This window comes from Peromyscus maniculatus, chromosome 15 (genome assembly GCF_049852395.1).
Source record: "Peromyscus maniculatus bairdii isolate BWxNUB_F1_BW_parent chromosome 15, HU_Pman_BW_mat_3.1, whole genome shotgun sequence".
Taxonomy (NCBI): domain Eukaryota; kingdom Metazoa; phylum Chordata; class Mammalia; order Rodentia; family Cricetidae; genus Peromyscus; species Peromyscus maniculatus.
In genome coordinates, this window is record NC_134866.1 from 55,231,773 (window position 1) to 55,258,207 (window position 26,435).

A 26,435-nucleotide genomic window follows, 5' to 3' on the forward strand; every position below is an offset into this window, starting at 1 on the left:
GCTCCTCTAAGGACAAATTGGGCCACAGTCACATGGTACAGTCAGGAGCATGTGTGTTGAGGAAGGGATGTTTGGTTTATTTTTCCTTCTGAAAGCTCTCTGTCATCTGTTGCTTTGTTCGGATGCTGGAAGGAAAGGAGACACTTTGAATAACAGTAGCCATGGCGTTTCGTTTCCTCTTGTGCAAGCATGCCACTTCCTTTTGATCTCAGTATTGGGGGAACAGCATAGAGCAGCAAATCACAGCTACTTTATAGTACATAATATTAACTCTCAAACCCCTTCACAGAGGACAGATTGTGGTTTTGGTGCTGTTAGGAACGGCCTCACAGGTGTTGCAAACATCCAGTGTCTGCTTTGCTTTTTCTTGTTTTGCTTTTTTTTTTTTTATTTGTTTGTTTTATTTTGTTTCAGAAAGTCATTTAAGAATGTGATTATTAAGAGTGTTTTATTTTTCTGTATGGACACGCTGACATTCCTGTTACATTCTCATTGTATTGTTTCTTTGTTTTGCTCAGGCATAAGAATGCTAGACGGCATTGTAACTGATGCAATTGAGGCCAGTTCAATTGGATTCAACCCTGGCCATGTGGATATTTACAGTGCAAGCTGGGGCCCTAATGATGATGGGAAAACTGTGGAGGGGCCTGGAAGACTAGCCCAAAAGGCATTTGAATATGGTGTCAAACAGGTGAGATGGTTAATGCATGGACTCACGTGAGACTATTAGGAGAGGAAAACACTTAGGCACGAGGGAAAGATACAGTGAACTCTGTGGAAAAAACTTTCACAACTTCAGATGCACTTAAATGACTAAATCACTCTAGGTGTTCAAGATTAAGAGCATTTCCATATTTGGGTCCAATATGGCATAGAGAGTCACTACTTTCAGAATATTTACATTTAAAATATTTCTTGGAGCTAGGGCAATAGCTCAGTTGAAAAAGTGATGGTTGTACAACATGGAAACTTAAGTTTGAGTGCCAGCATCTGGTATGTAAGGCACAAATGATGGTCATGTTTGCATTTCCAGGGCCAAGGCAGCAGAAACGGGCAAAGATCCCTAAAGATAACTGCCTGGCCGACCTTTGATGCGAGACCTTGCCTTAAACAAGATGGATTTTTTTTTTTTTCAAAAAAACTAGGTATATAGCGTCTCAAGAATGACAGTCAGGCTGACCTCTGGCCTCCACACACATGCATGTATACCTGCACACACACATGTATTTGAACACACACACACACACACACATATGCACCCACACACTTAAATCCACACATACATGCACATGCACACACACTGCTTTTGGACATCTTTCTCATTTTTCTTCAGAGTTTTGTAGTAGGTAATCTACAAGCTAGACTTCTTCCCGTCACTGTGAGAATGCATTCCTGAATGTAGCAACACTTTGCCTTCCACACTTCACATGCACCTGGAATCCTCTCACCCGCCATGTGTTGCTTTTTCACTTAAACTGAATGCATTATTGGGCAGATTCTAAGACCTTGAACTATGCAGGACGAGACAAAAGCAGAAGCTTTGGAGAGCACCAATTGAAAAATCACAGAAAAAGTGGCCTTGACAAGTTTCATTCAACCCAGAGTCTTTTTTAAGGCAGCTGCAAGGCAGATCTGAATAATGCCTGATTTTGTCATTCTATCAGTCAGCCAGACGATTCAAACAGAAATAGAGGAAGTTCAAAGATTCAAGTACAGTGGCACAGTCAAGAGAAGAGTGAAAAGAATTATTCATGTGCTAAAGGCCAGATTATGAATATACTAATAAAGAAGAAAGAAAAAGCCTTGCTGGACCCCACTGCAAAGAGGGCCCTGAAAACTGGAGACTGCAGGGACACTCTTGTCCTGGTCTGTAATATACAATCTGACATTGACACTTGAGGCCCTGAAGTTAAAGACAGATTTCAAAGAATTGTCTCTGAGAATACTGTGCATGTATTTTCCGGTAGTTTTGGTGGGCTTCCCAGTAACTGCAATAGATGATGATGAACTGTCACATATTCCGTCTTTGCTTTCAGGGGAGACAAGGGAAAGGCTCCATCTTTGTTTGGGCTTCCGGGAATGGGGGTCGTCAGGGAGATAACTGTGACTGTGATGGCTACACGGACAGCATTTACACCATCTCCATCAGCAGTGCTTCGCAGCAAGGCCTGTCACCCTGGTATGCAGAGAAGTGTTCCTCCACACTGGCCACCTCCTACAGCAGCGGGGATTACACAGACCAGCGAATAGTAGGTTGCAGGTTGCTTTTGTTTCTGTCTCTCGGCTGAGCTAGAGGAGCAGGCAAGCTTTCAGAACAATCCTTTCCCCTGACCTTTGGTGGAATTGATTTGCTTCAGCTTGATGTCTCAGTTGGGGAGACTCGTGCTTACTCACTCGAAAGATTGGCATATATTGGGAAGTTTCTCTCCAGGGATAATGGCACTTCTGCCAAGATGATCTTCCCTTTCATTTTTTAACTCAGCTCAGAGAAGCCATGAAACCTGTCATTACATATAGCAGGCTCTCCAGATGCCTTTTCTGCTTGCCTGATGCCTCCTTGGAAACAGGCTAGAGGGAGATTTCAGGGTCATATGGCTTCATCACCCTGTGCTTGCTGATCCTCTAATAACAGGGACGCAGTCTGACTTGACCGTTAGCAAATGATAAAAATATAGACTGTACACCAGTGATAGTACTTAAAAACAGATGACCTATATGAAAAATAACAGTCTCAATTTCGCCTGGGGTGAACTCCTCAGCCTTCAGAGAAGCAGCTCGGGGAGTTATATGCTTCGATCTCCTCCAGCCCACGCAAGCCTGTGCTTTTCTTCCATGAGTCATGAACAATTATTGGATTTCCCTTCAAGGGCATAATGATGAAGAACTGTTTGGAGGCATTGAGAACAGAGATGGGCACTTTAAATTTAAACTTTTAAAGCCTCAAATTTAACTCTGGACATAGAATCCAGATAGATAAGGCATGTAGATCCTAACCTCAATAAAACAGCAGGCTGTGACCCAGTTAATAATTACCAGGTTCTGGGGACTGGTTGCCAGTAACCCCAGTAGATTATGATAGAGTATTATACGTCTGTCTGTCTTTTCTTTTAGGGGAGACAAGGGGAGGGCTCCATATTTATTCGGTCTTCTGGGAATGAGGGTCCTGGAATATATGCACATTTTCCACTAACAACTCTGAAAAGATAGCCAGCATTAATGTCTGCTTTGCACAGAATCAGTGTTTTATTGCTCTCTTTCTATACCTGCTTTAGGCAACAGAGCTGTGTAGTCTTCACTGAAAGGTGCTGGCCTCTCTCTCATGCCATATGTTCAGTTACTTGAATAATAGACTGTGACATTCTATTCAAAGGTTCTTTATGGTAGGCATACTTTATAGCTTTAGAAAAGGACATATCAGACATCTGTCCATGGGTGTCAGAGCCTCTGGCTGTTGCTATTCCTGCAGCTACCAGAGTTGGCTTCTGTTAAAAGTTGAAATGTTGAAATTGCCTGTTAAGCATTTTTGAATTGCTACTCCATAGACTCTCCTCATTTGGTACCCTGTGCACTGAAACAGGGAAGAGATTTCCTCCTTTGTAGAGACTCATCCTTAGGTAAACCAGTCCTGGGAGAGACAGATGGTAGATTCTATTTGAGACAGTTGCAATAATGCTTTTTCTTACGTAACCATTTTCCTGCACATAGTCATCTCTGGGGGCTTATTTGCGTCAACAGGTATAAAGGGCATCTTGACTTCCTCAGCTCTCTGAGAAGCAGAGCCACTATAACTTGAGAAATCCAAGGACACTAAGTGGGAAGCCAAAGGAGGTGATAATAGAACCAATTATTTTTTTACACCTCCCTCCCACACACTGAAGTCTCTAGCTAAAACTAAGACACTGAAGCCTGGGTGGGTGTCTGCTTAGTAATCCCTTGGCTCCACTGCTTGTTCAGCCAGCAGACTGACTGCCAGTGATTGTGGTATTTGTGCTTTATCTCAGTACCCTCTTTGTTATCCTAAAGTTAGCCTGCACAATTACTTACATACAATAATATTTTTCCCAAATACTTTCACAAAGCAGGCTCTCACTTATGTCTCAGAATGAGTCCAAAAATATAAATTCCATTCTGCTAATGTGAAGACCACATAATGGAAACATGGGTCACATCTAGTACACAGCAGATTTTATAATCTGAAAACATAACTAAGTGTGGGTTAATCTTTAAATCTAACCATTCCCATCTAAGGACAGAAGACATGACTCATAGCTCTCCAATCAAGTTTACAGTTAATACAAAATCTATTCCAAGTAAGTTCTGTTCAAAGAAGTCTGATCAAGATGTCATTATATCCCTGCGTTCCAGAGGCAGACAGATGTCAATCTGAAGGCCAGAGGGAATGTTGTTTGAGTTAGAATTTCTAAATATGCCCAACCATGCACAATGGACCTGATGATTAATGGGCTGGCATGATTCACAGTGGTTTAGAAACAGTTCCTTTTTTACAGACACATTTCGTTTGGGAATCTCAGAAGAGAAAATATTCATAGTGGGAGTACTTCATCCCCAGAAAAGGCAACTTGCTGCCAGAATTATAGACAAGTTGCATATAGAGGAGGGTGAACTAAAATATCAGCAGATGGCAAACATCCGCTTGCTGGTGCTTGAGAGGAGGAAGTGGAGAATCGAATCTCGAGCTTCCTGGTCACAGCAGATGTAGACCTTGGTCTGGTTGCTCCTCTCATGCTCCTCATGTCTCTACCTTTCTCTCCTTCTTTCCAGACAAGCGCCGACCTGCATAATGACTGCACAGAGACCCACACAGGCACCTCAGCCTCTGCACCTCTGGCTGCTGGCATCTTCGCTCTGGCCTTGGAAGCAAAGTAAGGCCCCCAAATCTGGCCAGATTTACTAAGACTGCTTCTCATACTGTTTTCTGGATATATGATTATAGGAGAAATTTTTGGACAACTGCAAAAATAGCAACAACAACAAAATCCAGATAAATCCTGGCACTTTGAAATTATCATTGTTGACACCTCGGTGTAGGTTTAAGAATAATCCTATTACAAATTATTTCTTAATGCTTAAAAATCTATAATATATTAGAAACATTGACTCACATCTCAGTCAATGTTCCTTGGATTTCTAAATTCTTGTTTTCCCCTAGTCCTCCTCCAGGGTACCAAGCCTGTCCTGTCAGGCAGAATTCTGTCCAAATTGTTTCCTAGGAGAGATGCTAAGAACAAGTATGTTTTCTTCAGATTTTAAAATCTTCATTCTGGAGCTACTATAGCTAAATAAGACATGATATTAAAACAAGGCTTTATCTTTTCACACTACTACAGACTATAGATACAAATTTTGATAAAGCTATCCAATCATGTTTCTATAAATATTGGCGTTTCTGATGTGTTCCTTAGGACAAGCACACAGAATTGGGAATTCTGAGTCAAAGAGAAAGTGTGTTTTAATGATTTTGATGCATATTGAAAGTTGTTGCCTTGGAAGGCCGTATCAGGTTATATTCTCACTAGGAGTGTATGTTTGAAAGTGCCAGTTTCTAAAATACTAACAGTATTTACCTTTAAAGTGTTTGTTGTGTGAAGGAAATGGTTTTTTTTTTAATACTTGAGTCATTACTGATAAAGTTCAGAATTTTATGTCTTTTGGCCAGTTGCTCTCTGTTACAGCCTCTTTATGACCCTGGCTTTGTTTTATGACTTTGGTTTCAAAGATCCATTAATACTTTATCAGTTTGGCATTTACCTTCAGTTTTACTCACAGATAACTTAGTGCAATGAAGCTAATAAGTAATCAGCTATGTTTACCGATTTGTTTCTCCAGAGCTTTTTTCTTTAAAAATTCTCATAAACCAATTAGATTCAAATTATTTGTGTTTCTCGAATCTCCTTTGCCATGCTTAACTTCTAAATCCTTCTGGCCTTTATTTTAGTACATGATATTAAAACATGAATTTAGGAACATTTTTACTTCATAAGACTTGTTTAGCATTCTAACACTTAACACAGAAAGGGGAAAAGGCCTATTTACCCCATCCATACCTGCTTCCACAGCTTATTTTTCCTTATTCCTGCCTCTTGATGTTTGGTGACAAGAGGTTAACCTAGCTGGAAGAGGGAGTAACAGCCTCCCACATATTTGTAGATTAGACTCACAGGGACAGAACAGAACATGCTGTCCTCTGAGCCACATGGAAGAGTGCTGAGCAGCTGAGCCTCTGTCCAAAGGAGTCCAGTGAAGCTCTGGATCCCTGGGGCTCCCTGAAGAGCTCCCTGAAGAGCTGAGAGTGGAGTTTCTGGGTATCAGCAATGAGACCAGGCATGATCCTTGTCCAGGCTCTTACCTAGTGTCTATGTATTAAGAAGAACTGGAGAGATGTTTGATTAAGTTGGGCCTTTTTATTTCTCTATTCAATATCTGTCAGATGCATACGAATATATTTATACCAGGTCAGGGCCATTTTGGTTTAGTGACCAATGGAGCAAAGGAATCCACTAAACCAAACTTTATAATGTTTTTATGTGTTAATTTTACATAAGAACTGGAATTTTAATTTTTATTTATATGTATGCATGTGTGTACACTACATGCCTGCAATCCCTCCATGGGTCAGAAGAGGGTATCAGATAACCTCGAACTGGAGCTGCCTGAGCTGACTACTGGGAATCAAACTCAGGTCCTCTGCAAGAGCAGCCAATACTCAAAACTCATGAAGCCATCTCTCCAGTCCCAGAACTGGGCTTGTAAAATTTCTGACCTTCATACCCTCATGGGAGGGAAATTATTTAAGAATGATGTAGCCTAATTAATCTTGTTTATCTCTAGTGGGCTTTATCTAAAGAGGGCACTATCTCTGTGAAGTACATGCCTAGTTTCCAAGTAGTCTGTGAATTTCTTTGCTTTTAAATGAAGACTTACTTAAGGGGGTATATATGGAAATTTCTGGGGACTGGCTTGTGGGTTCTAGAAGATCCTTATTATATTCATGATTAAAACAATAGTTTGTGATCCTCCAGGTACAGAGCATAAGACTGAACTTTCCCAAATTTTGATTCTAGTTATCAATTCAATGGACTTGATCTGTCTAAGCATTATATCCATCCTGCTAAAGTAGATAGCAATTATTGAGATGTCTGTTCTCAATTGCATTGCTTTCTGCGCCCTATTCAAGACTATATGTCAGAAAATCTGAATGCTAGAATTTCTAGACAGGAACCAAAGCCATGTCCCTAGTCATTCTAGACTGAATCATTCAAACACTCACTATCACCTAAGGAACAGCCAGGGAGACTGGATGAATTGTCAAGAACGACATTCTTATGCTCATCATGTTCTTACTGTAGTCCAGACATTGTGCTAAACTTTCACATACAATGTTTGTTCTACTTCTTATGACAGGTTTATAATGTAGAAACTAGTACTTACATTACATTTTATAAATGAAGAAATTGAGGGTTAGAAGGGTTGAAATGTGTGACCAATATCTCACAAAAATGATATAAACTCAGGCCTATCTGCCCTGAAATGGTGCTACCCTATGCTGCCCACCACAGCTCTGACAGGGAGAAGGGTGTTGAATGGAAGCCGATCATCCCACCAAATAAAGGAGGCTAATGTAAAGAACATCTAGGTCCCTACAAAAGGCTGCAGTCACAGACTCTTTACTGTACTTCTAAGTGAGGGACCTAGGAGACTGGAAAGAACAAAGGGAAGGAGAAAATAATTTCTGGCTGAAATAATCTACAAAGCAACACTTTCCTTCCCAAGGCAGTAACTCTTGAATATAGTATCACTCAGGGGAGATTCTTTTCCATGCTCTTTACCAGATTGCCTTGCTAAGGACTCAGATTCTGACACGTCCATCCTAGAAACCCTGTTTTAAACAGGCGTCCAAGGCATTTTAATGCTAGGAGTACTCAAATCAAATGTTGAGAATCAATTACTCTTAATTATTTCTTACAACTTCATCCATTATGAGAATATCCTGTAGAGTACCAAATAGGCAAATTCAGGAGAAAAATTCTCTGCATAAATGCTTGTGGCACCATGATTAGTATGTATTAAATGTATCTAAGAAAGCTTACAAATAATCATCTCAGTCTTCAGAGGCAAGATCAGAAGAATCAGAATACTTTTAATATGGAAGAAAAATTCTCAAGTGAATCATTGGATCCTATCACACCTTTGGAGATATTCAACAAACAGATGAACCTTAGGCTTTATTGAAGTCGAGAGAAACAGAAATAAATTATCAATATTGCACAAAGCCTTCAGTGGAACAAACCCCCACAAAATTGGTACAATTTTCTTCAAAAGTTCGAGAGAAATTCTTCAAAATCTGAACTCAAATAGGTGCAGTTAGTTAGAGACTGTACCAGGTAGAGACTCAACCAAGTAGCACAAAAATTTTCACTCTGTGATTTTATACCTGGACTTTTTTTTTTTATCTCCATCTCTTCTAATTAAAGGGTTGCTAAATTTCAGTGTTTACTTCTGTAACTCTTATTTTCAATAACATATCTCTCGTTAGTAACACAGTGCAGTCTTAATATTTTTAATTATTGCAGATGTTGCTATGCAGTAATTAACAAAGGAAGGTTGTCAGGAATTAGTTCTACTGTTAGCAGGTGCTTTTCATTTACAAAATGTAAGCACACAACTGGGGAATAATTGTTAAGAAACAAGACTTAATTTTTCTAATTTCATAGTTTGACAATGAACTTCCTTAAGTATTTTCAAATTATACATAAATTTGAAAGTACAGAAAGTATTGCAAATAAATGCTTTTTCATAGGAAAAGCACTCACCACATCATCATTTCTTATGCCTGTTAGTCTCCGTCTTCATCCCCCTTACACATACTTGCAAACACTGATCAACCAAATGGGACACGTGTCCATTGACCACCTTGGTAGGAGACTTTTAGTTAAGACACCTTATTTGAAAGACTAGAATGAAACAAGCATTTTAATAATGTACTTTAGGGACAGAAGTAGTTTGTTCCTTGAGAATACAGCCTTTTCTGCTCAACTGGCTAATGATTCCTGAGTGTGTGATGACCACAAAACAGATGAATGAAAAACAATAGGTACAGAGAGGTAATTCTAATGTTAAACAGACAGAAGATCTGAGTTGAAAGGCATTCTAGAGATTGTCATATCCAACCTTCTCATATGACAAATGAGATAACTCAGACCCAGAGAAAGAAAAAAGTCAAACTGAGGTGGAGCCATTCATTTGGAACATTAAATAGTTCAATGTGTTTTCTATATTGCTCCCTACTTTGATGCCATGGATTCAGTGTTTTGTAATTTGCTTAATTGTTCATAAGTTTATAATATTCCTACCATTCCCTGCTATTTTTGCTGCTATACAAAACAGGGTAGACTTTAAAAATATATATAAATATCTTGCCCTACCTACATTGGTAGAGTTGGATATGTCTCAGAAATCTTCATTATTTATAAGTGTACTGGGTGATTATGATGTATGTGACCTAGGTATCACTAGAGTGGATTCCTTTTCAAGCCTCCACCAGTTGCTTTGGCATTTTCTAGTATATCTGGCAAGAATACAGGTCAGCTGAGTGAAAATGAGTGGAACTGTTAAGTATTGGAATAGCCCATCAAGCGACAAGTTAAATGAGAGAGTTAAGCCTTTAATCACCCAATGGACTATCCATTAATGGGTTTTCTAATTCCACTGGTCAAGTGGACTAGCATAGACATGATGCTTGTCTCATTTCTGAGAGTCCAAATGACAGATCTCAGCAGTTTTATGAACCTTAGCTTATAGTTATATATGTACTAGGAGCTCGATAGAGGATAAAATTGGAAAAGTGCTTTTAGGGTTTCTACCTCTTCTTCCATAAGGAAATCTTGGCAGAAGTAACTCAAGAAGACTTCTCCAACAGAGAGACTTGTGAATAAAGGAATTTACCCTCGGGGGCTAGGAATGTATTTGTGGAACGTTCAGGAGGGGCCAGGGAACTAAAGACTTGACTACAACCTAAAAATGCAGCAGTACAATGGCTCTGGACCAGGGCTGGTTCAAATGTAGGTAGCTTTCTCTAGAGGCCTCATCATTGAAAGCCTTCATAATTCCATATAGTTGTTCCTGAAAGACCACACACAAGTCTTTAACCAGTACCCCAGGCATGATTAACTGATACCTTATTGGGTCTGGGGAGAAGGCAGCAAATTGGGCCAGATTTCCATGATTCTGCATCCTCATGGTAAGATAGAACCTTTAAGAAATAAGTATTATTCATTTAAATAATGATTGATTTGACAAGAGGAAAACAATGCAGATCACAAAACAATGAAAAGCTTAAGGTCTTGGAGCAGTCTAATGACTAACAGCAATAAGGTTCAAAATTACATTTAACTTAGGCAACTTCTTATGCATCAATATTGCTTACATATACTCTTCTTTATTATTTTTGATTATAATTACATGATTTTCTCTTTTCCTTTTCCCCCTCCAAACCCTCCCATATACCTTCATTGCTCTTTAAATTCATGACCTCTTTTTTTTAATTAATAAGAATTTTTTTTATTTTACTTACCAATCAGAGAACCCCGCCCCCTCACATCCTTCCACCCCTCCAGCCTTCACCCACCCACCCTCATTCCCTTCTACAAGAAAGTAAGGAAGTTAGCAGAGCCTGGTACATTCAGAAGAGGCAGGTCCTAGCTCCTCCTCCTGACTCAAGGCTGTGTGAGGGGTCCCACCATAGGTAGTGGGCTCCACAAAGCTAGCTCATGCACCAGGGATGAATCCTGATCCTACTGCCAGGGGGCCCCTTAAGCAGATCATGCTACACAACTGTCTCACTATACAGAGGGCCTAGTCCAGTCCCGTGGAGGCTCCGCAGGTATTGCATGATCTCTTTTTCTATTAATTGCTGTTACATATATACATATATACATACATACATACATACATACATACATACACATATGTATATGTATATATGTATTCCTAAATATAACCTGTCCAATCTGTACATGCTACTTGCATGTTTTCAAGGCAACTGGTGTACTCTTTCCTGAAAGATCATTTTTCCCACTCTCAGTATTCATTACGTGCCTGTCATTCTTTGTGTAGGATTGAGGCTTCATAGATTTTCTTTGGTACACTTTGACAGGTCTATTGGTGTTGTCCATGTTTCGCTCACATTTATGTAGTCACATTAGTGAGACTTTGTGTGTGTAGCTTAGATATTTTATTATATTCACTTGGTAGATTCATGTGCACATGTATGTGCTATGGAGGACACACATATGGAGGCCAGAGAACACCTTGCTGGAGTCAATTCTCTCTCCTTTCACCAAGCAGATGCTGGGGATAGCAGATCAACAGGCTTGATCTGAGGTGCCCCCACTTGCTGGCCATACTCATATGTTCTTGTATACTCTTGTGCCTGGCATTCTTCTGTGTGTTTGCTAAGCATCAGGAAATGAGGTAATAGGTTGTCACACCTTGAGGCTAAATTCTAGCTAGAGCAGCAGAAAATAAGACACAAAACAAATGAGTTGACCAGTATGTGATAATGTGGAGAAAGAGAAACATCAGAGCAGGGTGTGAGCTCCAGGAGCATGTTGGAAGGAGCTGAAAACCTCAATAGGATAGTCAAAGAAGGCCTCAATCTATTGTAATTCTTTGAGTCTCCAACTTACACATGTTGTTGACAAATTAATTTTACTAAAACTTCAAATTTTAACATTCTCTTAAACAAAAGTCCAGAACAATTTATTGTAGCTAGAGTTTTCCGCCTTGCCCACAGTCAGGACAAATCTCTGTCACCCGCCAGTCCCACAGCCGCTCAGACCCAACAAAATAAACACAGACACTTATATTGCTTGCAAACTGTATGGCCGTGGCAGGCCTCTTGCCAACTGTCCTTATCTTGCTAACTGTGCTTTTGTCTTAAATTGATCCATTTCCATACATCTGTACCTTGCCATGTGGCTGGTGGCTTACTGGCGTCTTCACATGCTGCTGGTCATGGCGGCGGCTGCAGCGTCTCTGGTCATGGCGGCTGCTGCAGCGTCTCTGGTCATGGCGGCGGCTGCAGCCTCTCTGGTCATTGCGGCGGCTGCAGCGTCTCCTTCTGCCTTTCTGTCCTTTTATATCTCCTCTCTGTTAGTCCCACCTATCTTTCCTGCCTAGCCACGGCCGATCAGGTTTTATTTATTAACCAATCAGAGCAACTTGACATACAGACCATCCCCCAGCACAGCCAAGTGCAGACCATCTCAAACACCTGCACTCAGGCCCATGGTCCTAATCATCCTCTATACGGACCTGCTGGGTAACGCCACAAAGAACCTGAGAATGGGCTCCCACAGGACCTACAGAACATCCCACAACACTTCCCCTTTCTTTTTTTTTTAAAAAGGAAGGTTTTAACTTTTACACATCTCCAAAGCCAGCTTGGTATATTTGGGAATTTGGGCGTAGCTTCTCTTAACTACTTCCTGCTGGAGGGGGGCGCTGTATCTTATGGGGATGCAAAGAAAATTTTAGGATCATGGAGTAGTCCGTGAGACCATATCGTCTGAGCCAGTTGCCTTGAAACGATTCTGGATGTTGGATCATCTGGGCCATGGTGTCATCGGAGACCTTTCAGGTGGTCTTGGCTGATCAAACCTGATGTATCTCAATCTGGAAAAAATCCATAGCCTCTGGCTTTCTGTAGAGATAAAAGCAGAGTCTCCTTTCCAAAGTAACACATCCTTATATCCAAATTTTAAAAAGATATCTTTAATATATACATATTGGTTTAACTCAACATCTTTTACGATCAAATGTTTTTCTGCAGTTAAAAATCCCAAAGACAATATAATCCAAACTCTCTGTGTGATATCCATCTTTACATGGCTTATTTTTTATATTACTTTTACTTTCTCTTTAACGACTTTATTTTTTTAAACTTTCTATTTCTTTATATAACTGTCTATGTTCCTTTTCCTCTCTCTTCCAAGCCCCAGGAACCCGCCAGTAACTCAAACCGGCGGCTGCCGCTCATTTAAGAGAGAGAATTAGGAACTGTGGGGCGTTTACCGACGTCACCGTTCCTGGAGAACTTACGGACGTCACCGCTCCGTGTGTTGAGTTCTGAATCCTCTTTACCACCACGCGAGGATTCTTCTCAGATCACACTTATTGGAGCGCCTCTTGGTTAAGGGACTTTGTCTTTAGTATTTTTTTTTTTTTTCATTACACCGGCCTTTATCCCTGTTCATTTGTCCTTTTTCTTTAGTCCCTCTTTTTTTTTTTTTTCTTCCCTTTTTTTTCTTTAGCCCTTTTTTTCTTTAGCCCCAAGTTCGGGCGCCAAAATGTAGCTTGATTTTTTCGCCTTGCCCACAATTTCCACTATCCAAATGGTCAATTCAAGCTCACTTTGTGACCTTCAGCACCTCCAGTCTTCTGGCTCAGTTCTCTTCGTTGCCTCTTCCCTGCCCTAACATCCAGATTGGAATCTGGTCCCAGTTGTTCTCCCACATCATGCTGCCTCTGCTCTAGTTGCTTTGTTCTCCCTTTGAGAAATTCTACTAACTCTTCAAAATTCATCTCATATATGTCTTCCCAAAACAGACATTCTCCAGGCTTTCACAGTACATTGTTATAAATGCAATGTTCAGTATACAGTTATAGAAAAGATCTATATTAACTGTGCTGTAAACTTTTTAAGAACCATAACCACCTCCTTGAATATTCTAACAATATTTAACATAGCACCATTCAAGAGTAATCTCATGAAGCTAAGAATTTCTTGACAACTTTCATCTCCTGTCATCCCTCAATATCTGCCAAGGATCAGGTTTAGGATCATGTTCTACAATGCTCATGTCTCTTACATGAAAATGGTATAGTAATTATAAACAATGTATATACATCTCATATATTTTAAGTAATTTCCAGATTACTTATAATACCTAATACAATATAAATCCTATGTTACACTGGATTGTCTAGGGAATGGTAACAAGGAAAAGTGTATACATATCAGTACAAATGAAAAGTTTTTCTTTTGAAATATTTTTTATCCATGTTTGATCGAATCCTAAATATGTGGAACCCATGAATATGGAACTCTAACTACACCAAAAGAGGGGGAGCAAGATGTATTAGATGTGTTGAGTAGGTTACAAACCCCTGCCTTTCAAATCTGATTGAAATCCATGACTTAATTTATTTATATTCTAGATATTAGAATTGTAAGTTCTAAATAAAAGAACTAAGTGTTAAGCAACAGAATGTGTATTTACAAAAGGCACTTAATAATCCCTAAAAGGAGATGCTTATTTTTAGCACTTTATTTTATTTTATTTTTTTAGAGCTTCCTCATGTTTCTTTTTATTTATATATTTATTTTAATTAAGAAAATTTCCATTCATCCCACATATTAGTCACAGATTCCCCTGTCCTCCCTCCTCCCACCCCCAGTGCCCCCATCCCACCCCCCACTCCCACTTTCCCCAAGGCAAGGTCTCCCATAGGGAATCAGTAGAGTCCAGCACACTCAGTTGAGGCAGGTCCAAGTCCCTCCTTCCGCGTCAAGGCTGTGCAAAGTGTCTCACCACAGGCACCAGGCTCCAAAAAGACAGCTCATGTACTAGGGACAGGCCACAGTCCCACGGCCTGGGGACCCCCCAACCACTTCAAGCCAAGCAACTGTCTCACCTATCCTGAGGGCCCAGTCCAGCCCCATGGGGGCTCCCTAGCCATTGGTCCACAGTTCATGCATCTCCACTAGTTTGGCTAGCTGTCTCTACACTCCCTCCGATCATGGTCCCAACATCCCCCACCCACAGAATCCTTCCTCTCTCTGGTCAATTGGACTCCTGGAGCTCCGCCTGGGACCAATCTTGGATCTCTGCATCTGGTTCCATCAATCACTGTATGCGGGGTCTGTGATGACAGTTAGGGTAGTCAGCCAACCGATCATCAGAGCAGGTTAGCTCAGGCACCCTCTCGACCACTGACAGTAGTCTATGGTAGAGTCCTCATTGTGGATTCCTGGGGACCTCCCTAGCACTTTGCTTCTTCCTATTCCCTTGGTGTCTTCATTTATCATGGTATCTCCCTCCTTGTTTTCCCACTCTGTTCCTGATCCAACTAGAACCTCCGGCTCTCCTAAGCTCTCTTTCCCCCAGCTCTAGCCCTCCATTACCCTCCCCTCACCCCCAGTTTTCTCATGTAGATCTCATCCGTTTCTCCATTGCTGGGCGATCCCTGTGTCTTTCCTAGGGTTGTCCTTACTAGCCAGCCTCCCTGGAGCTGTGGGTTGCAGGCTGACTATCCCTTGCTCCACTTCTAGTATCCACTTATGAGTGAGTACATACCATGTTTGTCTGAGTCTGAGTTCCCTCACTCAGGATTTTTTCTAGTTCCATACATTTGCCTGCGAGCCTCATGATGGCATTGTTTTTCTCTGCTGAGTAGTACTCCATTGTGTATATGTACCACATTTTCTTTATCCATTCTTCAGTTGAAGGGCATCTAGGTTGTTTCCAGGTTCTGGCTATTACAAATAATGCTGTTATGAACATAGTTGAGCATGTGTTCTTGTATGATTGAGTGTTCCTTGGGTATATGCCCAAGAGTGGTATAGTTGAATCTTGAGGGAGGTTGATTCCCAATTTTCTGAGAAACTGCCATACTGATTTCCAAAGTGACTGTACCAGTTTGCATTCCCACCAACAGTGGAGGAGTGTTCCCCTTGCTCCACATCCTCTCCAACATAAGCTGTCTCCATCTAGTATTTTTGATCTTAGCCATTCTGACAGGTGTAAGATGGTATCTCAGAGTTGTTTTGATTTGATATTTCCCTGGTGACTAAGGATGTTGAGCAGTTCCTTAAATGTCTTTCAGCCATTTGAGCTTCTTCTGTTTAGAATTCTCTGTTTAGCTCTATAGCCCATTTTTCAATTGGACTGTTAGGTATTTTGGTGTCTAGTTTCTTGTTCTTTATTCTGGAGATCAGCCCTCTGTTAGATGTGGGGTTGGTGAAGATCTTTTCCCATTCTGTAGGCTGTCCTTTTGTTTTATTGACCGTGTCTTTTGCCCTACAAAATCTTCTCAGTTTCAGGAGGTCCCATTTATTAATTGTTGCTCTCAGTGTCTGTGCTACTGGTATTATATTTAAGAAGTAGTCTCCTGTGCCAATACTTTTCAAGACTACTTCCTACTTTCTCTTCTATCAGGTTCAGAGTAACTGGATTTATGTTGAGGTCTTTGATCTACTTGGACTTAAGTTTTGTAACACTTGATTTCATAAGAATACTTCATTTTGTTCCTAAAAGATACTTTGGGTCGCTTTCTCTCTAGCCCAAATCTCACCTGGCGGGATATGCAGCATCTGGTTGTCTGGACCTCTGAGTACGATCCATTGGCCAATAACCCAGGTTGGAAAAAGAATGGTGCTGGCTTGATGGTAAACAGTCGGTTTGGATTTGGTTTGCTAAATGCCAAAGCTCTGGTGGATCTGGCTGATCCTAGGACCTGGAGAAGTGTGCCGGAGAAGAAAGAATGTGTTGTAAAAGACAATAACTTTGAGCCTAGGTAAGTATCTCTGAGAATTTTAAACAACTATATGCCCAAAGCACAGTTTTATTAAGGTGTTGTCACTTGTTTTTCTCATACACTTGGTCTTATGAAATAAATGAGGATGGAGTTTAACAGTATTTGCTTTGTCTGTGTCTCTATGGGGAGTCGTGGACAAAACAAAGATCTGCTGGTTATGTAAACATATTTGCACTTTCTTCTTGCAGACTACCTACAATGTAGCATTAAACCTCAGAGGCACCATTGTTTTATGTAACATTAAGACAAAACATCCTCAAACCAAGAACAATCAACAACTAGATTTAAGATATTTTCTCAAATAAAAATATTGCTTGTTTTAAAAATGCATTTTAGCATTGATGGAATCCAGTATTGCTATCTAAAGCCTATTTCCAAAGTAGCCCTACTTCATACTGTAGTTCTATGTCACAGATGGATTTTCTTCCAAGTAGGGCCCTTTATGGATTACCTCTGTCTCATTGTGTGTGATCATGGAAGCAGAATCTGCTATGACTATTAAGCTGTTTTTATCAAGACAACCATAACGATAATAAAAAATCGACTTACACAAAGTCACAGAGCCTGGAAAGCCTTGGAGCATGCCTCAGGAAGGCCTCTACACAAAATTAATTTTTTAATGAGAATCTTATTGATATCTTTGTCATAGCCCACTTTTGTTGAAGACAAACCTGTCTGAATTTGATTGTATAGCAATAGCATCTTATTTATACATTTGTGTTTCTTATCATTTTCTTATGCACTAAGTTCATCTATAGATAATTCTGAATTGAACTCTAATTCAGATAATTATATAATAGCAATAAGCCTTGCTGACTATCTGGTCAAGACATGCATGCAATTGTACAACTTTCTCAAACAAGCAAAAGGATGGCAGGAGAGACACCTTTCCTTCAACGTTGCTTCTCTGATATATGTAGAGCCCTGAAAGCTAATGGAGAAGTAATTGTTGAAATACCAACAAGAGCTTGTGAAGGACAAGAAAACGCTATCAAGTCCCTGGAACACGTGCAATTTGAAGCAACAATCGAATATTCTCGTAGAGGAGACCTTCATGTCACACTCACTTCTGCTGCTGGTAAACTTCAACTACCAATCAGTGGTTGTATAACTAAGTCTCCTTGTGGGCATTTACAATTCTTTAAAACATGATCTTTTTGTGATGGTAGATTTCTTCTTCCTGCTCATTATCACTGGACCCTAGATTGACAAAGGGTGTGACCTGCTCAAGTATGCTAATTAATAAGCTTTTCAGAAACCACCTGTTTTTAAACTAAGTTCATTTCACCAGCTTAAAGACTGAGCATTCATTTCTCTTAGGTGACAGTGAAATGTTTTTGAATAATTATCAAAACTTATAGATCTGTCTGGATCATTGAAGGAATCAATTGAAAAGTTAGGAATTGTTACCCATAAAGTTGAGAATAGTGATTAAATCTTCACAGCAATATGAATAAGAATATATAATAATACAGACTTCACCCTATTCCTGAGAGAGTCCTACTCAAGATCAGCTAAGGACTGTTGGGCCATAAACCACAATCCAACCAAAAGTTGTCCTGATATATTTAAGTATGTTGATGGACCTGTGAGATAGTCAGCAGGGAAAGACACCTGCTGCTATTCCTGATGGCCTGAGTCCCATCCCCAGGACCCACATGATAGGAGAGAACTGACTGCCACAAGCTGTACTCTGAACTCTGCACACGTGCTGTGGCTCACACACATGTGTATGGGTAAGTGTTCAAGCACACACATGAGCACACAGACACACACACACACACACACACACACATAAATAAATAAAAATATAATTAAAGATTTCTTACAAAATATTTTGATAAAATTCAGTCGAATAATTTCAGTTTCCATAAACACTAGACAAGGAAAGATGAGCTGGCTAACGCTATGATCTTTCTAGCATATGAAGTCTTAGAGCTTGGGAGTAGGTTCTATTGAGAGTTATAATTTCTAGATGCCTTGGAGTTTGACTGAAATACTACTAAGATTCCCACACCTTCCCATTGACAGACTATAGTTCACTTAATCTCACCCTTGATTCCCAGTTATTAAATTCTAGAGTGAATCCTATGATCAGACTGTCAGGTTAGGATATTCACTAAATTATGTTTGTTGTATGAAAATAGGAACCAGCACCGTACTGTTGGCTGAAAGGGAACGGGATACATCCCCCAATGGCTTTAAGAATTGGGACTTCATGTCTGTTCACACATGGGGAGAGAATCCTGTAGGCACCTGGACACTGAAAATTACAGACATGGTAAGCATAAATAAGAAGACAAAGAAACCAAGCTCATTTTCAAATACTTTGATGTATATTAAAATGTTGATGACATCACTTAGATCATAATGAACTTGATCTGTCTACTTCTTAGGAGAAGAAAGGAGGGCAATGATTTTAAGAAACAACTAAACTCAGCATGCTGTAAGGGATGAGAAAAGGTATGCAGCCACCTATGTGACTGTGGTCCCTGGAATTATCCATAATCATGGACAGCCAGGGTGAGGCCTCCTTTGCTATGATACTTTGCTGCAGTAAAGGAGAGCATCCTTACAACTCTCCTGCTGCTCTCATTGAGTAGCAGCTTCCTGCTTCAGGTTAAGGAAGACATCTTGTTTAATATCTTTTTTCTACTTTTAGTAACAAAAAAAAACACTTTAAAGTTTTTAAAAATTTTATTTCTAAAGCTCAAATGATACTCAAAAATGTTACAATTTTAGAGCATTACAGACTTTGTTTGGAGAATAGGGACACTTGGCTGGTAAAACCTATATAAACATTTTAAGACCAGAAAGATTTGGAAATCTGAAATACTTCTGGTTCCCACCATTTCAGATAATAGATTTGTGCTAAAACTCTTTGACATGCTTTAAAGTACGATGCCACAAGGATGAAGTGGCAGGGCTGTATCTGATGTGAAGCCACAGAGCTGAGTTCTTTGTTTCTGTACCATTTACCATTCCCCTGCTTTCTCTGTAGGTTGGGATGTAAATGCATGGTGATCCACCTTTGAGTTCTGAGAGAAAAGTATAAGGACCAGCAGTGCAGATCTTATTCCCTAGATAATTTTTAAAAATAAATCACTTTCAACTTCTAAAGAAGGCAATGAATGCAAATTATATATTTTCTACCTTTTTCTGAGAATAACTTTCTTCTATAGATTGTTGAAGTAGGACCAGCAAGATGGCTCAGTAGTTAGGTACATTTGCCATCAAGCTGAGTCTGACTTTTGAGTTTGATCCCTGGATACCACATTGTTGAAGGAGAGAATCAACTCATATAAATTGTCTCTGGATTCCACAGTGCTTTGTCACACTGTGCATGCTCACACATACACGTGGAATTAATCAATCAATCAATCAAATAATTAATTAATTATAGTTTAGAAAATGAAGACTGTAGTAAGTTCTGTTCTAATAGGAAGAGAGCAGTATTTTTACTTATTAGTGCTATTCTTGAACTTGTTCTCAATTCTTAAAAACAAAAAAGATATTGTATGTGTATCGGTGTGCTGCCTATATGTATGTTTGTACATATGCGTGTATAATACAGTCATATCTGGTACCCAAGGAAGCCAGAAAAGGATGATGGATCCCCTGAATTTGAGTTACAGAGGATTGTGAACTACCATGTGGGTGCTTGGAATTGAACCTGGATCCTCTGGAAGAACAGCCAGTGCTCTTGACCACTGAGCCACCTTTCCAGTCTCTCCTCAATTCTTTAGCTCTGTTTCAATTGCAGGAAACTAAGTGATTCTGCTTACCAAAATGGATCCACTTCAGTCAAGTCTATACAGCTTAACTCCACAGTTTTAGATATTTGACTTATAGATGTTTCAGCTTTTCAAGAACAGAACGAATGTGACAAAATAGATTTATATGGGGAATTCTTTTAAAACTAGATGCTTGAGTGTGAGGCAATAAATCAGTTTTTTTTTAATGTTGTACTTACATAGTATCAGTTTTTATAAGAGGAGTGGGCCCAGTGGTTTCTTTCAAAATAGATCTTTGAACATGAAATGCAGAATACATTAAAATTAGATTTTAACTATGAGATTCTTTTGGCAAGTTGAATTAGTTTGTTTTATATTTGAAACACTGACTAAAATACACATATGCTTGCTTTTACCAGTCTGGAAGAATGCAAAATGAAGGAAGGATTGTAAACTGGAAGTTGATTTTGCATGGGACCTCTTCTCAGCCAGAGCACATGAAGCAGCCCCGTGTGTATACATCCTACAACACTGTCCAGAATGACAGGAGAGGAGTGGAGAAGATGGGGAATGTTGTGGAGGTCTGTGTAACTCTGTTCTTGGCATGTTCTCTCTTGAACAGTAGTAGACAATGAGTGAGTAAAGATGCATCTAACTTTTCAGAAGGGAAGAATTTGTGTGTTCATAGAGAGAAAGGGCTTGGGAGAGAAAAGCTGTTGGTTTCCAACTGGATGAACCTTTATTTTTTTCTTTTGTTCTTAAATCTGGAGTTTATTAATTAAAGTTGATGAACATAAAATTAAATTCCATAACATGAATTTTATCCATGTACAGCAGCATATTGCAAATCAAGCTGTGTTTCACATAGTTACATATACCTATTATAATAAATTGTATAGTATTATATTGCAGTGCAATTATTCAATCTTAGTTGGATGGTGGTGGCTTACACCTTTAATCCCAGCACTCAGGAGGCAGAAGCAGGTGAATCTGAGTTTAATGCCAGCCTGTTGTACAAAGTGAGTTCCAGGACAACCAAGGCTACACATAGGAACCCTGTCTTGAAAAACAAACAAAGAAACAAACAAATAAATAAATAAATATGTTCAATCTTATTTTATTTTAACTGTAATCTCTGTAACCTAGACAGAAAAACATTTAAAGAAAGGAGACCAAGTTTAGATGGTCAAATAATGTAAGCTTCTCTTTACTAATGTCTGTTTAGTAATTGGCACTTAGCTGACATGCTTTGGCATTATTAAAAAGAGGTATAAAATCACAATTTCTCTCAGAAAATTTCAGAGGGTAGCCAATGTGATCCTGGGTCCTTTGCCCTTTTTAGAAGTCATGTAGAAACGGCACCTGTTTCCCCACATGGCCAGCATCTAACATAATGCCTCTGCTGTAGGGAGAATTTTAGGATTTCTGGAATGATCTGTCCTAAATGGGAGATCTCTCTGGATGTTTTAGAGAGGTTCATGGCATGACATTTACACGAGGAACTTATAAACTAACAGAGAGGACCTCAGCTAGGGTTCTGGCCCCTGTTTGTATTCTACTAAGCAGAGTCCAGGCATGGTTTCTTCACAGCAACTGAGGAGAGCTTATACTGTGAGTGTGTCTCCAAGGTTCCTTTCAAAGTATTGACAGGACTTTTCCTTGTTAAAGTATTGAAATATGATCAGCTCTTCATATGGTGGATTCTAAATTCTTATAGTCAACCAAGTATGGATGAAAAATATTTGAACCAACTGCCTCTGTACCAAACATGTACAAACTTACTTTTCTGTATCTATTCCCTTAAATAATGCAGTATACCAAGTATTTACATTGTATTAAGTATTAAAAATGGTCTAGAGATGATACTGTATACTGGAGGATATGCATAGGTTATTTAGCAATCTCTTGCATTTTATGCAAAGGATTTGAGAATCTATTGATTTGTCCTAGAGAACAATTGCATTTCCATAAAGGTTGACAAAGAACCACTTCTCGGATTTCCTAGTTTCTGACCTCTCCTCCCTAGGACTTTCTCAGAATTTAATAGCTACTAACAGGAGCAAGGGTCCTCTACTCAGCTGCATTTGTGCACAGCAACCAACTGATGCCTTACAAGCGAGTTGTTAAATATTTAATATCATTTCCCCAAATGGATTAGATTGTAGCATGCTTGAAAGTGAAGGAATACATCACATTAAATACACACTTGCATAGCCTCAATCTTCAAAACCACTAGGCATGGAAGCATTCTGATTTCTACTTTATAGCTAAAATTCTGGGAGACTGAAAAAGCTGCCAACAGTGAATCAGTAAGTGGGAAAATAAGAATTGAAATGCAAACCCATATAACTACAAACCTTGTGTTCCCTCTGCTCTCCAAATTGCTTCTCATGGGACCTGTAGTGGGCTTGTGTTAGGGCTGTAGCTAGCTTTCCTGACTGTAAATAATAAGCTTTTCCCCTTTGTTGATGACATTTTGTATTTCAGGAGCAACCCACACAAAAGAGCCTGAATGACAATCTCCTGGTGCCTCAAAGCTCCAGCAGTAGCAATGTGGAGGGCAGAAGGGACGAGCTGGCACAAGGGGCTCCTTCAGAGGCAGTGCTGCGGCTCCTACAAAGTGCTTTTAGCAAAAACCTACCTTCAAAGCAATCACCAAAGAAGTCTGCAGGTGCAAAGCTCAGCATTCCTTATGAGAGTTTCTACGAAGCCCTGGAGAAGCTAAACAAACCCTCCCAGCTGGAAGACGCTGAGGACAATCTGTACAGCGACTATGTTGATGTTTTCTATAACACAAAACCTTACAAACATAGAGATGATAGGCTGCTGCAAGCTCTAGTGGACATTCTGAATGAGGAAAATTAATAGTGTGGCCCCAAGTTGGAAATATTCATGCATTCTCCTTCCCCTTAGACTTTCCTGGATCTAGAGTTGTGTCACTGATTCCTATGCTTATAATGTCCTTGGTGGTGTTTTTACTTTTTCTCTTCAAACTGTACCTTGGGGTGAGTTCCAAAAGGAAAGCCAACTTCATGAATGGGTCTCAGTGTTTAAGAATATCTTCCCTATCATCACAAATAAAGTAACTTCACTGTCAACAAACCCAGTGGAATGGCTCCTTGAGCCCCTCCCCCATTTCATATCTCACAAGAATAGGAAAAGACTGGGAGATCCATTTTAATTTAGAAAAGTTATCTACAAATGTGGGGAGGGGTACTACAGTTTATCTTGTTCCCTATTTTTGCAATTGGGTTCTTGGAATTTTGACCATAAGGAAACCTTCATAAAGTATCTAGTGAAAGTTCCCAACTAGGTCTGCAACTCTAGGCAGCACTATGTGTTGGTCATGCCGAGGCAGATAACCTGACCATTTTAGAGGGGTGGCAGAATAAAAAGCATTATTTACATATGAAAACAGATCTTCAATTTTATATTAGATAGAATAGTTATAGAATATTCCTCTTGAGGATGTACCAAGAGATCTCTATGGATCCAAAGATGGCTATGACTCATGCTGTATATGGCCTGGCCTTCTATTTCCCTTTCTGCCTTGTATGTTTCCTCTCTGAGCCACAAACTCAAAACTCAAAGAACTAATTCATGCCAATTTCTCAGAACAAAATTATGTTTGAAGTTGACAAATACCTAGTCATAGTTTTGTTTAATAACAAGCAGCCACTCAGTGTACAGAGAACCAGTGTACTAACAGAGAAAATAGTGATTAAAGGGGAGAAGCAATGAGACATTTTCACAAGTTGTGTTCCTAGGACAGGTTCTTCTGATTCTCTGTAAATGAGTGGTCATTTCTGGATACTACAGGGTCTTCTCTAATCTCAGAGGACAGTATTCAAATTCTTACCAAATTCCTTCCATGTTTCAAATCAGAAAACAGATGGGCCGCATTTAGGTCTTATTTGTCCTTCCTGTAAGTTATACAGAATGTCTGGAAAATGCGAAGGACTGTTCAAAGTATGAGATTTCACATAAACTCTGATTTTCAGACCCATCTTCTGTCACTGCAATAGCCAGCAAAAGGCAGCTCCTTCTTAGTGTGATTCAAAGTCCAGGCTTCCCTGGCTGGCTTTTTTTACAATAGCCACTTTATTTCTTACTATTCAGTATCCCATGGGCATTTATCCCTTTTTAACTTAAGTGTGTTAATTGAAGAAGATAAGGTTTCATCTTGACATTTTCCTCCAAGTACTTCATGAACATGGACAATGTCCACCCTCCATTAACCTCTCTTTTGTTTGTTCCTACTTGTCCTCCTCTTCACAAGTGCTCCTGCCTCCACTTCCTGTCTTTGCATTTCATCCAGATTCCACATAGAAGAGAAAAATGGGATATTTGTCTTTCTATACATGTGATTTTTTGTCCACTCCCACACTGAATGAATCTGTATAAAATGTAAATGTGTTAGGAAAAAGATTTCACACAATTACTTCTAGGCGAGCCTTGCCATTAATAATTGAGTTTGCTATGACCTAGTTAGTTTGTTGCATTTATAAGTAAAAAGAGTACTTGGAACCGTAAAAATATCTCTGAAGTTTCATTTAATATGAGCACTTAATCTTATCTCACTGGATATTCATTTTTATTATTCATTAACTAGAGACCACTGCTTCCTTCTCTTAACATGCCAATATAGTCTCTAGTTAACTATTCTTGCATTCTCCAACTGAGTATGTTTGTAAATTTTCTACCAAGTCTGAGCATTCTACAGCCACTCTTAGCATTGAATTAGTTCAGAAAGACAGTTCATTGCTTTTTCTTTGAGTGTGGTTAGTATGACAAATTTTCACCTCCTGTTTCATCATTTGAATTTATACATAACAAGGTTCTCTCCAGAGCCATGCTTGTGATGCTTAGGCTTGCAGTAGCCCTCTGTTCTTGAAGGTTTTACATGGTGTTTGTTATAAGGTTTAAATGAAATTTTCACTATTGTAGCACATTAAAACTGAAAAGGACTTAAGGGTTATTATATTAAATTTTAACTAATTAAAAATGGCCTAGAGGAAATAACACTAATTGTTAATTAGTGATTTAGAACAATGAAAGAGCTGGAGGTCAACACCATCCTTCCCTAGTCCTTATACTAAATATATGGAGATTTTCTTCAGCCCTTTTGAATAGTATCTTTTCCCTGTAAGAACCCCAACCAACTCGTGGGCTATAGCCAAAGGTTCATTCTGGATAAGCTTTAATATTTAGACAATACCATGTGTGAATGTTTCCAACCTGGAGTATATATTGTTTAGACAAAATATTTTTGTCAGTTTGTTTTCAGTGCCTATATGGGTTTTTGTGAAAATGTTAAAAATGATAATTATATAATATTTCCCTTGGAATTTTAAGCTATATTTTCTTTACAGGTATTTATAATGTACCAAATGCTTTTATCAAAAAGAATTTTAAAAGGCATATTAAATTATATTAAAGAATCAAAAGCTTTCATGAGAATGCGAATGTTTCATCCAATAAAATATTTTTGAAAGGCATATCCCTCTGAATGAAAAAGTATATATACATGTGTGTGTGTATAAAAGCATATGTGTACATATATGTGTGTGTGTGCGTGTATGTGTATGTATGTGTTATGATACTAAAAGTTATGTTTAATATCCTAATAATGTACAACTGAGTCTAACATGGTTTTAGAATTCTTAATGGAACCCCGACATTACACACTTGATGTATTAATCAGAATATGTAAAATATACTTATAAATAAGAATAAATGCTTCCTTACTAAGTCAAAAAGGAAAAGCTCATGTTTCCAATAAAAATAGGTTCTCTCTTTTTCCCAATGTGTTTTCCAAATGGACTTTAGAAAAACAGAGATTTACAGTAGAATGTTGATTAACTCATTTTTAGGTGATTTGGCTTTCTTAGAGGCAAATTAAGTACCTACTTGGACAGGCACATTTCATTTTCATACCCAACCCAGGCTTTCATGTTCATGAGAACACAAGGAAGCTGTGTGATTGAACCTTAACTGAGGTGTTGAGGAGGAGAAAAGGCAGGCAAAAAAAAAAAAGGACTCATTGCCTCAGAGAAATCATTTGTGACAATCCGGTTTATAAGC

At 39.2% G+C, this 26,435-nt stretch overlaps 1 protein-coding gene across 1 annotated transcript in view; it reads left to right on the forward strand.

The window, feature by feature from the left end:
- Pcsk1 (proprotein convertase subtilisin/kexin type 1) overlaps positions 1–26,105 on the forward strand; it is a 46,577-nt gene extending 20,472 nt beyond the window's left edge. Inside the window, exons 7-14 of the mRNA XM_006986549.4 lie at positions 519–691; positions 2,037–2,249; positions 4,783–4,883; positions 16,363–16,596; positions 17,538–17,695; positions 18,765–18,898; positions 20,771–20,932; positions 22,839–26,105. Of these exons, the coding sequence (XP_006986611.1) occupies positions 519–691; positions 2,037–2,249; positions 4,783–4,883; positions 16,363–16,596; positions 17,538–17,695; positions 18,765–18,898; positions 20,771–20,932; positions 22,839–23,216 (1,553 nt within the window). The 3' untranslated portion in view covers positions 23,217–26,105. The remainder of the gene's footprint in view (positions 1–518; positions 692–2,036; positions 2,250–4,782; positions 4,884–16,362; positions 16,597–17,537; positions 17,696–18,764; positions 18,899–20,770; positions 20,933–22,838) is intronic.
- The last annotated feature ends 330 nt before the right edge of the window (positions 26,106–26,435 follow it).